The 16,121-nt window shown below is 52.2% G+C and overlaps 1 protein-coding gene across 1 annotated transcript in view; it reads left to right on the forward strand.

Moving 5' to 3' along the window:
- Positions 1-15,504, forward strand: part of ADORA1 (adenosine A1 receptor) — a 25,040-nt gene extending 9,536 nt beyond the window's left edge. The window contains exons 2-3 of the mRNA XM_009702265.1: positions 14,662-15,332; positions 15,368-15,504. Of these exons, the coding sequence (XP_009700567.1) occupies positions 14,662-15,295 (634 nt within the window). The 3' untranslated portion in view covers positions 15,296-15,332; positions 15,368-15,504. The remainder of the gene's footprint in view (positions 1-14,661; positions 15,333-15,367) is intronic.
- The last annotated feature ends 617 nt before the right edge of the window (positions 15,505-16,121 follow it).

Raw genomic sequence — 16,121 nt, forward strand, 5'->3', positions numbered from 1 at the left:
AAAGAAGGATGGGAAAAAAAGGAGGAAAAGGTGGAGGAGGCACTGCGGTGAAATGACCTGGGAGATGAGTTTCTTCGTGACACACACAGGAGTCATTTCAGAAGTGGAAAGAAATCGATGGGCTGGAAGAAAACCTCTGACTGGAGGAAGGACAGGGAAAAACCCTGCAGGGTCCTGCCCACAGGGGTGTGAGGGAAGCCACGGTGGGCGTTGTGTTCCCTGCAGACAGCGGGACGTGGAGCATGGAGGACACCATGCGTGTGGGAGACTCCTGGGACGATGGGGACAGCTTGAGAGACTCGTCCTAGTACCATCTCAGAGCCAGGGGAAATGACAGCCAGCACAGCTGAGCTAATATGAACAGCACTGGTTTGTCCTGGAGGTAAATTAATGATTTTTCAAAGTGATCCTGCCAGACACAGCAGGGATGGATGCAGGAGCTGAGCGCCAGGGAAAACCCAGCGTGCAGGCTGCCGACGGGCTGGGAGGAGTGGTCCCAGGGAGCCGGTCCTTTTGGGACACACCTCATCCAAGGTGATCTGAACTTTCAAATCTATGAAATGGGAAACCAACCGTCCCAGAGGCTGTCTGGGCTCCTGGCAGGGAGATGCCTTCTCTGGCAGCACAGCTGCCCAGCTGCCAGGACAGGCGCGCGACTCTTGAGCAAGATGCCCAGTTGCAAGAAAGAGCAATTGATGCTCTCCAAGACAGCCACAAAAAAGCCCCACAGCCAGTGGGGTGTCCTGCAGAATAGCAATGAGCTGAGCACCCCCTGCCCCGCCAGCACCCAGCCCCACTGCAGCCTGCTGCCAGGCACGTAGCCGCCTTTCCAATGGGAGGGAAGCTGAACAGGCAGGTCTGGATATTAAGAAGACATCATTGGTGATGTCATCAGCAAGGGAGTATAAAATCGCCCCAAGGAGTTGGGATCCTCCTTCCTACACAGCACAGGCAGCAATCGCCTATGGGCTAAGGGCCAGATGGGTGATGGGAGGCAAATATGGGTGGAAGGACCGTTTGTGGTGATGTAGGGCAGTGCAGAGGGGGATCAGCCACCGGGAAGTTTTGTGGCATCTGGGTTTGCCCTTGACTGCACTGAGCCCGGTGGCACCCAGCAGCTCCCCCTCACACCCTTGCCCCATCTCTCGCTGCCTTTTCCATCCTTTCTCCATCCCTTCTTTGCCTGAGCTTTGCCCCCCGGCACTGAGCAGGGGACCACTTTCAGCAGCCACCGCAGTCTTGAGTGGTTTGGTTGGCTATTTGTTACGAATAAAAGTCTCTGTTCACAAAAAGGAGCTGGAGAAGGAAACGGGATTTATTCCTCAGCCCTGTTCCCTTGTCTTCCTTGCCAGCCTCCATCCATGCTGTCCCTGAGACTGGCCGTGGTGCTCTTGCATGCAGACCCCTGGGTACCAGTGATACCCGAGCAAGACTGCAGGGACACAGAGGCAGGGAGGTGACGTTCCCCAGTTCTGGACCCTGCCTGGGGTGACAATAAGACCTTTCCATCACTCCTCAAAGGAGAACCAGAGCACAGAAAGCCAGGACATCGCTGGCATGGCTGTCTATCTGCCTTCTCTGGGTCATTTCTCTCCCTGCATCCAGAGATCAGGATGATTTTTCTTGGCCTCTTTCAAATAAGGGAAGTGCCAGCTCCTGGCACCAGGGATACTTTCTCATTCAACTCAGTTCATCTTGCTTCACTTGGCATGTCATAGCCTCCCTCTGCGACTCAGTTTCCCCATCTGTTCACAGAGGGAATGATGCTACAAACTCTCCGAAAACACTGAGAGGCCGATGCTGAGACATGTTGTCTCAGACATAGCCATAATTAGCACAGTCTTACAGACTAAATCATTTCTTTTTCTTTTCTGCACTGGTAACAACACCCAGTGACTTAAACCTTGTAACACGCAAAAATAAAACACTCATTTTTCTCAGTGCAAACGACTCTGTTCGCCTGTGGCACTGAGCAGTCGAGACTGGGAGACAGCTTACAGATGGACGTGGCAAAGCCTGCACAGAGCCAGGCAAATGCTTGCGTGGGTGCGGGTGAGAGGGGTTTATTTTAAGGGAGATCGTTCCCCATGTTCAGCGCTGCTGGGACACAGGCGCTTTATGGGCTCAGAGAGGTCTCCTTGCTCAAAGGGATCTCAAGGTGCTCTGATACCACCAGCCGTCCCGGTCTTGTTTTTACGCCCATTCCCGTGATGCTTGCAGCATCACGGGTGCAGATGACCACCCTCCGTAGGGCCATCCCCTCTCTTAAGCACCACAGGTCCAGCCACAGCAAAGCATCTCCATCTCCAGCAGCCCGGAGACCTTCTTGAAGCACTGCATGTCCCTTGTGCACCAGGGAAGGAGGATGCTGGGTCCCTCACAGGCTTCACAGGGACCAACACAGTCTTCGTGCTTGGGAAGGACTCAATCCTGCCTGGCCCATGCGTCCTTCATCTTCATGCCCTGCACCAGCCAGGTGGCCTGGGCAGACTCAGGCTACGTCTGCTTGTTACTCCTTGCCTGGATTTAACTGCCAGAGTAATTAGGAAGATGCACGGGGTGTAATTTATGCCCAGCTGATGCATTTTGCTGCAATTCCTGCTCTTGAGTCTCAGCTCTTTCTGTCCACCATCCTGATGGAAATGCTGAGCTGCTTCCTTTGAGGCAACGAGGTCAATCAGTTTTCCTCCAAGGGCATAAATAATCTTTTAAATCTGAAAGAGGAAACAGAGTTTAAATAATAAACTTCAGGTTTGCTTTGCGTTTGCAGTTTTTATTTGTTCTCCTGGCAAAAGATCGATTCTCTGCAGTGAGGGAACATTTGATTGTGGTGTTAACTGGAGCCTTCACTTTCAATTTGGTATTTCGTTTGGCTGATCAAGATATATAGATTTGCACTGGACAGATTCACCCCGACGTAAGTGACTTAATGGCTTGACACATATGTACTCTGATCCTCACTTCTCCTGTGTTTATGGTGTTGTGGAGGGGTGAATAGCACAGGTTTTGCTCAAGCTTTGTGGCAAGTTATGTTTGGTCATTAGTTGGAAGTCAACTATAGCATGAAATGGTATCTCCAAAACGATTTTCACTAATTAAAAGTACATATAGCCAGCTCATTAGCAAAAAAAAATTAAATTAATCCAACTGCTTTTTGCATTTGAAATCGATCTTTTAATCAGGGGAAATATGCATTGGACAGAAGACACTGAAGTGGTTGTTTGGGGTTACCGTGTCCTCTGAGGTTTAGAAACAGTAGATCTCGTCAGCGCTCCTAATTCTCATTTAGACATCGGGCGGAGAAAACAACCTCCCTCATTTTGTGAGCTTCCAGCCAATTTTTCAATCTTGATTGTACTGATCTTTGAACCGGGCTAAGTGCAAGAAGGGAAATGTTCCCTTTGCAGCGACAAGTTGTGCTGTGAGGATCCTGGGCAGCAATAATAAGTTGTAGCCGAAGGAACTGAGGAGTTCAGTTGTTGACTGCAAAATCAAGCATCAAGTTAGCAAGCAGAAGTGTAAAAAGCAAGAAATTAAAAGATAGCTGATACTAATCTCTTGTTCCAGCTGTAATTTAGGACATGTCTTTTTCTGAGGAGTCCTTCTGCATTGGAGAGATAAAGACCTACCGCAGCCCTGCTTCGTGGCTGGGTTAATGCCTCTTAACAGGAGATGCTATCTCCAGTTTCCTGCCTCCCATTTATCCAGGGAGCAGAGCTCGATGTCCTGTCGAAGGCAGATGAAATGCCACCAGCAGGTCTCAAGACCCCTCTTCTTTCCCTTCTAGTTGGGATCTCTGATCTGTTCCTGCCTTTTGATGGCCCTCGGTGCTTTTCAAACTCACCTGGTTGGAAGTCTTCTCTGGGTACCGACTTGTCCTTTGATTTAGCAGCATTTGCAGAGCACGGTGGTGACATGCAGGGAAGGATGGTGGCACTGGGCAACCTGCCCTGGTGCTGTACAGATGGCACCAAGCACTTTCTTAGCTGGCACCTTCCCCCTAGCACGGCCAGCTTTCTCCAAGCCACAGTATTTTGTGGGATGGAGTATGAGCCATAGAGGCTCTTGGAGCCCAATTACACCAGGCATCTTATATCTGCCATCTTATTTCAATTTCTCATAGAGCCCACATTTGACAGATTTGGCATTTTAAGTGTTTTTTTAGAGTTCCCTTCTTTCTTCATCCTCCCCCCTTCCCCCTCCCTTCTCCATTTTGGGGGCTGACTTTCAGAGTCCTCATTTCAAAGACGTTCTTTTGCATAAAGAACAAAAATATGCAATGCATAGGAAAAATCAAGTACAATACAAATAGTAATTGAAAAAACACTTCTTTTATCTAGCAAAGTCCTGGATTTACACTGCAGATAGCCAAAGCTGCCTTTTATCCCTTTTGCTTTGTACTACGTGAGTACATCGCCCTGACTTCTCTAATCACCCAGTGACATGCAGAGACACGCAGGATCAGCTGCTGAGCCAGGTCTGGGCAATCAGCTCCCAGCTAATCACCATGGCAGGGGCAGGGCTGATGTGTGAGAACCTTTGAGATGGCCAGATCCACAGGCTGGTGGTCTGGCGTGACCAGGGTAGATGACCAGAGACTCCTGGCCAAGCACATTGATCTCCCCACCATGATGCTGGGTGAGAAACCCCTCCAGCATGCTGTTCGGACAGGGGTGCACGTGGGTTTTGAGCAGCTTCTCCTGAAACCTTCTTGTCTTGCAGAAATTGTCTTCTGCTGGAGGTGGGTTGCTCCCAGCGTAGAAGGGGCTCAGCCATGTGATGGGGACATACAGGACCCGCTGTCAGACCTAGACTCGTACTCCTCTCCAAGGAGACGTTCACACACCAAATTTCTATTTTTAACAACAAAACTGTTTAGACACTAAAAATGTCCAGTAAATTTATTGCATATGAGTAAGACTGAAAACAAGTCTGTCATGCCCATCACGCTGTCCATCATCATTTCACCCCGATCTCTTAGGGCCTGGGCTGTTCCTCTCTATGTGCCCTAATTCCCAAAGTCCTGGTGCTATAGAAGAATCTCAACTTCTATTTCTTTTCTCTTTTAAAGCAGTACTTCTCATGCTTTGCATTGCAGAGGAATGCTCAAAAATGCTGCTGCCTGAAACCAGAAGCCAAAAGACAAGAACATCACATTTTTTTTCCCTAGTTCTGAGATTCTGAAGCGCATTTCATGATTTTGCAGCCTTTGCCAATAATGATAAATCATTTCCCTCCCACTTACCTTGGGGTCCTGGAGGGGGAAGCCAGCGATCCAGGAAAATCCTGGAGGGCTCTGACCACACATGGTGGAGCTGGGAGGGCGTCCTGGAGCTGCCTGGGTGCAAATCTGTGGCTCAGTGCGACTTGTACCCCATTGACAAGGGACACAGGGTGCACCCTCAGGACTGCCACATGGCAGGAGGAGGGTGACACATCCAGAGCATGACCACCCCAGTGCAGGCACTCAGCACCCTTGAATGTGCTCAGTGCTGCCCACAGCATCAGGCAGTCTCACAGCTCCCCTTGGGGCATGAAGGGTCTGCCTGGGGTTAGAGGGCAGCACTCCCCGTTAGGCACAAATTAAATTATCGTTTCCATCAGGCATTGGATGTCCTGGGCATCCCCAGTCCCCTGCTTAACCCCCACCCACTCACATCTGGGTTGAGAGGGCTGAGCACCAAGTGAGTGGTCCTTGCCAAGAATTGCTGCTTACGCAGTGGCAGAGCACTTGAACATGTCAGGATCCAGCCACAGGCTGTAAACCAAGACCAGTTTGAAAACAAGATTAACTTTATGTGCACAAAGGATTTATATTTGCTGCTGGGGTGAAGGATGCTGCTTGAAGGATGTGAGAAAAATTGCCTTTCTCATTGAGCAGTGGCAGACGACACGCGCTCCTTTGCCTTCTTTGGACAACAGCAGTGTCTCCTCCACAATCAGGGCAGAGCCTGAAGGGGAAGGATGTGTGCAAGGTCCTCATGCTTTCCATCCTCCCTCTGTGTGATCTCCAGCCCTCCCGTGCTCCCCCTTCCCCTTGCTGCATCCTGTTGCAATGGGAGCCGCTGGGATGCCCAAGGGGAAGTCGTCAGCACTGGTCCAGAGTCACCATGGAGGTTACCCACATCACACCTCTGAGATGAGGACAACCGGGCAAGTGATCTGAAAGAAGCTCTGCAGTTACTGGAAGCCTGTCGTTTGCTCCCAAAGATGGGTTGTGATTCATCGCCAGAGCCCAAGGAGTCCAGTGGCACAGACATCCTAAACGAAGCAGGCTGCAGAGATCCAGCCAGCAGCTGGTTCTCCGTTGAGGCCAGGAGCAGCTCCAGGAGGGGTGTGCGACTGTTTGGCAATGCATTCATCCAGGCTGGTGTGATATTGTGGCTGTTCCTAACATCCCAGGGACCAGAGATGTGATAAGACAAGTCTCTGAAAAAATTAACTTGATCTTCTAGCTGGAACCCAAAATATGGCAGGTTTAGACTCAAAAACCAGGTGGCGAGTTGGGTGTGTGTATGGGTATTGGGGAGCAGGGAAACAAGCCTGTAAGCAGCTTCATGAGGTTGTGGGTGATGTTGACCCACGGGAGATGCCAAGCTCAAGGTGGGCTGAGCTGTGATGTGTGCCTCGAGGCTTGGTCCCACCAGAGCTGATGGCATCAGGACAGCAGCAGAGGTGGGGGGATGTGTCTGGCTTCTGGGTCCATGCCGTGGACCACTGGAGCCTGAGGAGGAAACCTCTTCCCACACTTGTAGCCATCCACTGGATGGACATCCCTGGTGGACTTTCATGTTTTGTACTGCCAGTCCGGGGTGAAGATACCCTGGCACAGCTTGGCTGCTCTGTAGAAGCACCATTTCCAGGCATTTTAGCTCATAAAACCCTTTTCTATCTTATTTCCCCTGCTTTTTGTGGGTATGTTTGTGTCCCTAGGGCTGCTTTTGGATGTGCCCAAATCCCTCTGCAGTCCTCAGGGGTCCCAGGGTGCCTCCAAGGTCCTGGGAGATGTGATAGAGCAGGCTGAACCCACGCCAGGGCAGCAGCATCTCCCCAAACCCTATCTGGGGTCCAGGAAGGCTGCAAATGGTCCAGGTCCCTGTACAACCTTCTCTGACAAAGCTCAAAGCACAAAACCTCCTTTTTCTGTCATTTCTTTGCCATTTGCTGGAGCTGCGGCCAACTCCAGCTTCACCCGCCGCTAAACGAAGCACTCACCAAAGCCCTGGAGACGCCGTGTCTCAGCGTGTGGGGACCGGTCAATTTTGGCAGGATGGATTTGTTCTCATAAGCCTCATAATCACGCTCGCCTTTATCCATTAAAGTATTACTGCCTATTAAAAGTGGTTAGAAACATTTAGTGGACTTGCCAGCTGCTTCGTCTGGCCGTAGCCGCTTGCGCTTTGCAGTCACTTGTTGCAGAATAATTCCTACACAGAGAGCTACCATTTTAAGATGGTAAAACCGAACCCTGGACACAAGGCTGGACCAGGAGGAACTTCAGCTGGATGCATAAAACCCACTGCACTTATGGATTTATGCACCCTCACGCACATGCTTTCGGCCTCTTTCATGGTGGTTTTGGGCGAGGTTTGCATTAAGTGGCCTCGTGGTGTGGTGCTGACATCCTCTTGATGCAGTGGAGGAAACTCAAAGTGTTTTGGGAGCAGACATCCTCAAAAAAGAGGATTGGTCATGCCAAGCTCCTCTCTCTGCCAAGCCTGGGGTGCCGAGCTGCTGCAGCTCCAGGTCACCACGTGTGGGCTGAGCTATAGGGCTTCAAAAGGTGCCAGCTGCTTGTAGAGTTGATGCCAAGAAGAAAGGATGCCATATGGTGAGAAAATCCTCCTCTGACTCTTGGTGGGGTGGTCCCAGCCCTGCTCTGCCCCTCTGCAGGACGTTGCTCTGGCTGCGGTGGCAGCCGTGACCTCTGAAATCTCGGCTTATTGCACACAGGAGAACTCGCAGCAGCGTGGCAGGGAGGACCTGGCACCCATCAGGGTCATCCATCCCTAGACCCCTTCACAGACTCCCAGCTTTGAACCTCTCCTTGCAGCACACGGCTCAGGGAGCGCCACGCACCCTTCTCCCGCAGTCCCCTAGGCTGTCCCAGTGCGTGCTCCAAACTGGGGTAGCTGGTGATGATGGGAGCAGGGCAGCCCTGACCTGGGGTCTGACTCGATGGATGCCAGAGAGGTCCTAGGTGGAGATTTGGGATGCAGCCCCCTCTGCATGGGTGGTGGGTAAAAGGTCTCTGTTCCCACCAATGCCTCCCTCTCCTGCCTTGGGAACCCGCTGCAGCCCCACCAAAAGTGTGACCTGTAGAAAACCCAACGTTGTCCTCACCCGACTGTCCCCTCCAGCTGAGCCCTCATTCAACCTGAGCAGACAGACATGGGTATGGTGCCAGGTGGGGATTTTCCTCCTCAGATCCTTTTAAATCAGTTCCTCAAGGTGACACGAGGAGTCTGAGGCCAGGACGGTGAAAACCGCCTTGCTGCAGCCACCGGGCCTGTCCTCTCCCACCATGTCCCCCTGTCCCCTCTTGTCCCGGGGCCTGCTGGCACTTCTCAGGTTTATCCCACAGCTCAAATTTCTTGCAGACCAACCAACCAGAGGTTCTGGGATGGAACAGTGCACAGGGCATCTTGGGTCCTCCCAGTCCCTTTGGAGCACTAGGAAGTGTCTCTGTGGTAGGACACCAGTGCCAGGCTGGAAGTACTGTGCCGATGGAGGCTGCTGGGCTATTTTGGTGCAGGACAGGGGCTCCATCACCAACCAACATCAATGTCCTTGCTGCAGAAGGATGCACTCGTCTGGTTCACCCGAAAGACTCTCCATGGGTTTTGGACAAGTGTTTTACCTCTTTACTTGCCAGCTGGCATTTAACAAGCAACAATTCTGGCATTTTGGGATCAGGACAATCCCCCATGCATCCCAGAGGAGATGCTGATAGGGCCAGACTCCTCCCTTCCTTGTAGGAACAGGCTGTCCTGGAGAATTCCATCCAGTTACCAGCTGTGGCTGAGGTTGGTTGACATCTGTCCCTCCCAAGGTCACAGCTCACATGACGACGCACCCACCAGCTGTCACAAACCCACATTTCTTCCAAGGTGGAAAACCAGAAATGATGTGACCATGAGAGCAACATACTGAAACAGTGTCGGCACCCCTTTGCCCAGGAGATGTTTTCTCACATCACCTCCACAGTTGTGTCGTTGCCACCTGTCACCCGCATCGTGGCTGTGAGAGTTGCCAGGATGACGCAGGAGGATGTGAAATGCCTTCGTGGTGGGAGCCATCCAACAGCTCAAGCCGTGTTTGTAGACAATGTGGGCCCATCACTAGCAGTGACTTGCTGCAGTTGTTGGGTGGATGCCGTCAGGAGTGTTTGAGTGGCTGATGTTTGACCCCAAAGAGCTGCAGAGCTCCCAACTGCCCCATAGGAGGCACGTGAACAAAGAGGAGATGCTCTCAAATGATGCAAGGGGGGACGTTGGTGCTGAGAGACATTTATGCCAATGCTAGCAGACCTTTTTAGACGTTTTAATACACCTTCAAATCCATGATCACCTTCCAGATTTTGAACTTGGGGTTTTTACCTAAATGAAGCCCAAAAGAGATCTGAAAGAAAGGAGGAAAATAGCCAAAGCAAGAGACTGAAGAAGGATTAAACCTTTCCTATCCAGGGTTAGAGGTGACAAAGGAGCCATGATCAGGGTTCCCGTCAGGCAGGGTCCCTTCTTGCAGCACTTCCCACCTTATGCGGGTGCTCAGGGACCTCCTCGTCCCAGCCTGAGCCGTGGCTGATGTTGCCCCTCACAGAACCCAAATGCCACTTCGCATTTCTCAGCTTCACATTTCTGAGCAGCTTCGCACACCAACATCTGAGCTTTCCCACCCAGCAACCTCCAGAACGCTGAGAGACCTGAAGCAAAGGTACAGCCAGGAAAAAGGAGCAGAAACCAAAACCCTCTGAGATCAAAGCACTTCTGTCTAGAGATTTTCAATTAGATCAGGACGTGCTCTGGCTGCTTTTCCTTGCTGCATTCATAATGCAGATGAGCTTCATGTCAGCTTGGCCTCCTTTCCTCCTACCATGTTGGCTCCAGTTTCATTTCATTAGTGATGGCCTGCCTTCATTAGTGAATTAATTCCCCAGGAACTGCACTGCAATAAACCCTAACAGAGCAAGGACCAGCAAAACTGCATCTTGGGGCTGGCTGGACAACTGCAAATATTTTCTGGATAAAAAGGATATTCATAGAAATAATAAAAAAAACCAAACAAATTCTATTCAAACCAGACCTGGAATCTTTGAAGATTTTTCAACCAAAACAAGAGGAGATGTTTTGTGAGTGTTAGATTTGGACTGACCTGTGGGGTTGGAGATGAGGAAATGGGCCCCTAGGGAATGAGCCCTCGTCTCTCTCTTGGGGGACCGGCCCCAAGACAGAAGTCAAATCAATAGAAGTGCAATGAATACACAGCTCTCCATTTGTTTTTAGATGTGTCCTGATACGTCAGATGGCCATGGGGACTTTGCCTACCCCATATCAGACACCTAAAGAGCAGGTTCTGGGCTGAGCTGGACTCTCCCTTGGCTGCAGCGGAGAGGGATGCAGAGGTCAGGCCACATCAAGATGTAGCGGAAGGAGTTGAATCTAATCTGGGAATGATGAGCAAAGGGAAAGGAGGGCGGATAGTGTCCTCGGGGTGATGGCCCAGGGAGCATTTCAAGATCTGGAGAAAAGGGGCCTCAGCATCTCTCCTAGTGACTCCATCCTCAGCCCAAGAAACTTTGCAACATCTCCTGGAGCATCCCATCACGAGGTGGCATCTGTCCTTGGAGGTGCCTGCTCCATGTCTCCCCGTTAGATCTGTGCAGCCCTTGGGGACAATTTGTCCACCTCCGCCTCCAACCATCACTTCTTGCATTTCCTCTGGGCATGCAAACAGCACTCTATCAATAATTGATATTTTGCCTCTTTGCATTCTTTTCCAAACCCTCAAAGACATTTTTATTCCACACCAAACCAAAGCTCCTGCCCATCCCGTTTCTACCGAGATGTCAATGAGGCTGGACAGTTGCTGTGCTCCCTCCAGGCTCCTTTCTTCTGGCCTTGGCAGGGTGTCCAGGAGGACTTGAAGTGCTCCCCATCTCTGTGGGGCAAAAACCACTGGTGAGGGAGGGCAGGAGGAAAATCTAGCAATTATGGTCAGTCTCAAAACCCCACAGACAAAGGGAACAAACCCAAATTGTGTAATGATGGTGGTGACTATTATCATGGATGTTTTAGTCGCAGCTGTTAATAAAAATAATAGTAGTAATAAAATTGCAATGATGCTAGCAATTGTTCCAATGCTGATGATAATAATAAGATTATTTATTAATTGTGAGCCATTATCAGCACTTTCTAGTGCTTCTGCCTCCCAGACCCATCCCAAACTCCAGCCCTATCATGTTAATGCAAAATGAGGTAAATGAGAAAGGCTTCTTCTTTATGACATAACCAAGGAAGAAACACAGGAACGGCAAAGTCTGTCCCTGGCCCCTTTGCTAACTGCCCCCCACCAAATGCCCTGTGCCATGGGGTTGAGCATTAGGTGGGATCTTGCATTTCCCTCCTTTAAGTCGGGTTTGCAGCTTTCAGAGCAGCTGAGCCCCACGAGAGCTGCACGGTCAGACCCTGTGGGGTGGACTGAGGAGGAACTCAGCATCATTTTATGGCTTTTGTTGTTCTCCATGTAGGGCTGAGGAGGGACAGTGGGCACCCATGAGCCCCCCGGGGAGCACCTTTCCCTGCAGGGTGCTGCAGGTGCCTCTGCCCTTGGCTTCTGGCTTGAAGGAGCAAAAGGAACACAATCCCCAGCTCCAAATGTTGCCGTTTTCTATGGATTTTTTGGGGTTCAGCCATGGTTCCTGTGACCATGGTGCACACGTGTACGGGAGGACACATGGACAGGCTTTGCTCTCGGTTGCTGGCTGCTTTGCAAGCTTAAACCTTATGATGTGAAGTGAAGCGAGGAGGAGGGAGAGCCAGGTCCTGATGCTCGAACTGTTGAATGTGTCAGGCCAGGCATGTGGAGTGAGGTGGCAGAGATGGATGTGCAGCAAGGAGGGATGGATATGGACCAATGCAGAGCAACGGATGTGCGGCAAGGAGGAGGGATGGATGTGCAGAGAGGGGGGGGCATCCATGTGAGACAAAAAAGGATGGATGTGCAGTGAGGAGAAGAGATGGATGTGCATTAACGAGGGATGGATGGGCATTAACGAGGGATGGATATGTATTGAGAAGGGATGGATGTGCAGCGAAGAGGGATGGATGTGCCGGGAGGAGGAGAGATGTGCAGTGAGGAGGCGGGAGGGACGTGCACTGAAGTGGGGAGGTGGATGAGCAGCCGGCAGCATGTGGGGCAGTTGCTCTGCTATGTGGGTGTTATACACTCTGGACCATGTGAGTTTATGTGCACCCAGGGACCTGAGGTTTGCACAACGTCCACAGCTGTCCTGATAGCCATCTGCAACAATACACAGTGTTCTGGAGCTGTGGGGGGCCAGGACTGTCCAGGCTGGGCCCCCTGCAGCCGTTGCCCATCCCCTTTGCTTTGGCTGCAAGAGTGAACACTGCGTTCTCTGATCTGACCCTGGTATTCATGACTAATAACGGGGTCTCAGTGCTCACCGCATCCCGTGTGCTCCCCCAACCCAGGCATGAGGGCAGGGGGAGAAGGGGTGGGTGCTCTGAGAGCAGCTCCGTGCCTGAGTGCTGGCTGCAAGCCCTGGGGGGGTGTCTGGGGACCGTGGTGGTACTGCTGCTGCTCGGCACCCTTGTCTCTCCGGTGATGGCTGTCACAGATCTCTGCAGGGCAGGGAGCACTTGGGACAGCAGCGCGTTCAGTAAAATCAGTAGAAGACCCTAGAAACCCCCGGGAGTGAGGAGATGAGACGCAGTTTGCAGGGACCGCAAAGAGGGAAGGAGCTAGGGCGGGAGGGTTGGTGCTGTTATTTGTAGTGTTGGCCCCCCTCGAGCTGCTCAGACCTGGGGAGGTGGGATTGGGGGTGTCACGGCTGGAAGGGCACATCAGCCCTCCCCAGGGACCTGTTATCGGTGGCATGGAGTGCACAGGCCAGCACAGGGTCCCATGGGAGCCTCTGGCATCCCTCTGCCACCCACCATTCCCATGGGCCCCCCCCACCTTTTCCTTCGTTTGACCCACAGCACTGGTGCTCTCCCATCACCCCTCGTCCTCCCCGTGCCCCAGCTCTCCCTGCCCTGCACCTTTCTCAGGGTCTCCTGCCCTCTCTCCACCCCACAAGGAATAAATCACCCTCTGACTCCAGCCTTGGATCTCAGAGGAAACAGCAGCCCACATTGCCACCTCCTTCCCACGGGACCTGGCTGCCTCTGGGATGCTGGGAATCTTTTCCCAGACCAGAGGGGGTTCATTCAGAAAAGCTGTTGGGGACTGGTGGCTCTGGACCTTCTGGGTTCCTGGAGACCGCTGTCCTCCCCTCCATCCTGCACCCTTCCATGCTCCCACCACGACACCTTACCCATGAGATGGGTCTTGAGAAGGGACCTTCAAGGAGGAGGGAGAGTGGGTTTGGGTCCTTGGCTGTTTTAAAAAGCCCTGAAATGTCCCATTTTTCCACCACAGGTAAAGGCTGCAGACATGCAGCAGGGAGTTCTGAGGATCAGGATGGAGATCCAGGTTTGCCAGCCACCTCCACATGGTCCCCATGGCCGGGTTAACAACAGCATCACTGAAAAACCCAGCAAACAGTCAGAAAAACATTGTTTGTTCAGTCCCCTCCGGTGGAAAGCAATAACACTTGGGCTGCGAATTTTCTCAGCCTCCAAGGAGAAGCTTTCCTTTGAGGGCCAGGGGGAAAAAATCAATCTAGCAGGCTCCACTTCCCGCTTAGAGGGCTCTGGAGAGATGAGCCCAGCCCCAGCGTGCTCCCCGGTGGCATCAGGGAGGGAGCAGAGCACGGCTCTCCTCCTCCTCCATCCCTTGGCATCGGCCCATTAGGAAAGAAGGTTTTGTCGATTGGCCCAGCACATTAGGAAACGAAGCAGGCTGTGCCCAGAAGCTTCCCCGGGGGTCCATTAGCACTGGCAGATCCTTCCTCCAGTCTGGTGGGTCCCAGAGGATGGTTTTGCTGGTGATTTCCTCCCCCAGCACAGGGGGAATTGTCTGGGAGAGGGTGACGGCAGACCTGGTGCATGGGGGGAGGAAAGGATGACCTGCTGCTCTGGGTGTAGGGTGCTCAGATGTAAGGTGGGCTGCCAGAGCAACATGAAACCCCCCCTAGATATGAAGGTTGAACACACAAGCACACTCCAGGTTGCTAATGCTTTTCCTGACTTGGCATCAACTCCCAGAGCTCCAGGACCATTTCAGAGGTCTCTGTCCATCCCTGGGGCCAGGGGTGGTGGTGGGAGACAGGGTGAGGTTCCCCAGGGCAGACTCAGAGAAACCAATCCGTTAACACATCTATCAGGGCAAGCTGCTATTGATTGCCCAGGAAGGGGGCGAGAAGCATCATGCCATCTCAGCATGGGCACTGCCACCTCTTGTGGAGCAGTCTTAATCTCCAGGCAGAGCATCCTGCTTGTGTTTAATTCTTTCCTGCGGTTGTTGTCTCTTCCACAGGTATAAGAGCGTGGTGACACCGCGGCGGGCAGCTGTGGCCATCGCTTGCTGTTGGATCGTCTCCTTTCTGGTGGGACTCACCCCTATGTTTGGCTGGAACAACCTGAACAAGATGCGGAGGACTCAGGAGCTGAACGCCAGCCACACGGAGTTTGTCATCAAGTGCCAGTTTGAGACGGTCATCAGCATGGAGTACATGGTGTACTTCAACTTCTTCGTTTGGGTCCTGCCTCCCCTGTTACTGATGCTGCTCATCTACCTGGAAGTCTTCAACCTCATCCGCAAGCAACTCAACAAGAAGGTCTCCTCCAGCTCCAACGACCCCCAGAAGTATTATGGGAAGGAGCTGAAGATCGCCAAGTCGTTAGCACTGGTCCTCTTCCTCTTCGCGCTCAGCTGGCTCCCTCTGCACATCCTCAACTGCATCACCTTGTTCTGCCCGTCCTGCAAGACACCGCACATCCTCACCTACATCGCCATCTTCCTCACCCACGGCAACTCGGCCATGAACCCCATCGTCTATGCCTTCAGGATCAAGAAGTTCCGGACAGTATTCCTGGAGATTTGGAACCAGTACTTCTGCTGCAAAACCAATAAAAATGCCAGCACCACCACGGCTGAGCTGGGAAACTAGGAGTCGGGAGAGAGCAGAGAGGGGTCCTCCGTGCCCAGCACGGTCCCCATCTGCTGCTGCTCCTGCTGTCAGGGGAAGGGGTGGTGAGGACCCGGGAGGGCTGGGTTCACCAGCCCTGTGCAATCCCAACAGCCCCCAGCTGCCCCAGGGGGTTATTTATTCACAAGCATCGTACTGTTTTGATATTGTAGCCTGTATTGTTCCTTTCTTTTTTTTTTTCCCCGTTTGTTTTTGTTTTTCATTTTTTTAAGGGTTGCCAAGTATTTAAGGAGAAATTGTACAGACTAAGGCGCCGTTTATCTTCATGCAAATAAAGTAAAATTATAAAAACCACCCAGGAGGTCCTCTGCCATTGATGGAGACCTCTGACTCCTTGGAGCGCAGCAGTCGGTGATGCTGAGGGCCCCTCATGCTCTGTCCCCTGCATCCATGGACGCGTGGGGGTACCTGGGCACTGAAGCAAAGGGGTGTCCTGGTGGGATTGAAGCTGCTGAGAGCCAGGATTGCCCAGGGGAATCTGATTTCTGCAGTTCTGAAGCTGGGAGCTTTCAAGCCCTTTCTTTCCCCTCCATAGCCAGGGAGAGGTGAACTGGGCTGAGACATGGGAAGAGATAGGAAAAGGCATCCCATGGCGATGCCAGCACCCAGAAGGTGATGAACCCACCATCCCCACAGAGCAAAGGGTCAGTCTCCAACTCTCAATGCTACCAGAGAGGTAGGTAGAGGGGAAAGGAAACCCTTGAGCATAACCCCAGAGTACTCTGCAAGAAGCACCCTTTACTGTCCCAATGGCTCCCCATGGACCCCAGCAGCACCCACCACCCCT

Source organism: Cariama cristata, unplaced genomic scaffold, assembly GCF_000690535.1.
Source record: "Cariama cristata isolate BGI_N322 unplaced genomic scaffold, ASM69053v1 scaffold17830, whole genome shotgun sequence".
NCBI classification, from domain to species: Eukaryota; Metazoa; Chordata; class Aves; order Cariamiformes; family Cariamidae; genus Cariama; species Cariama cristata.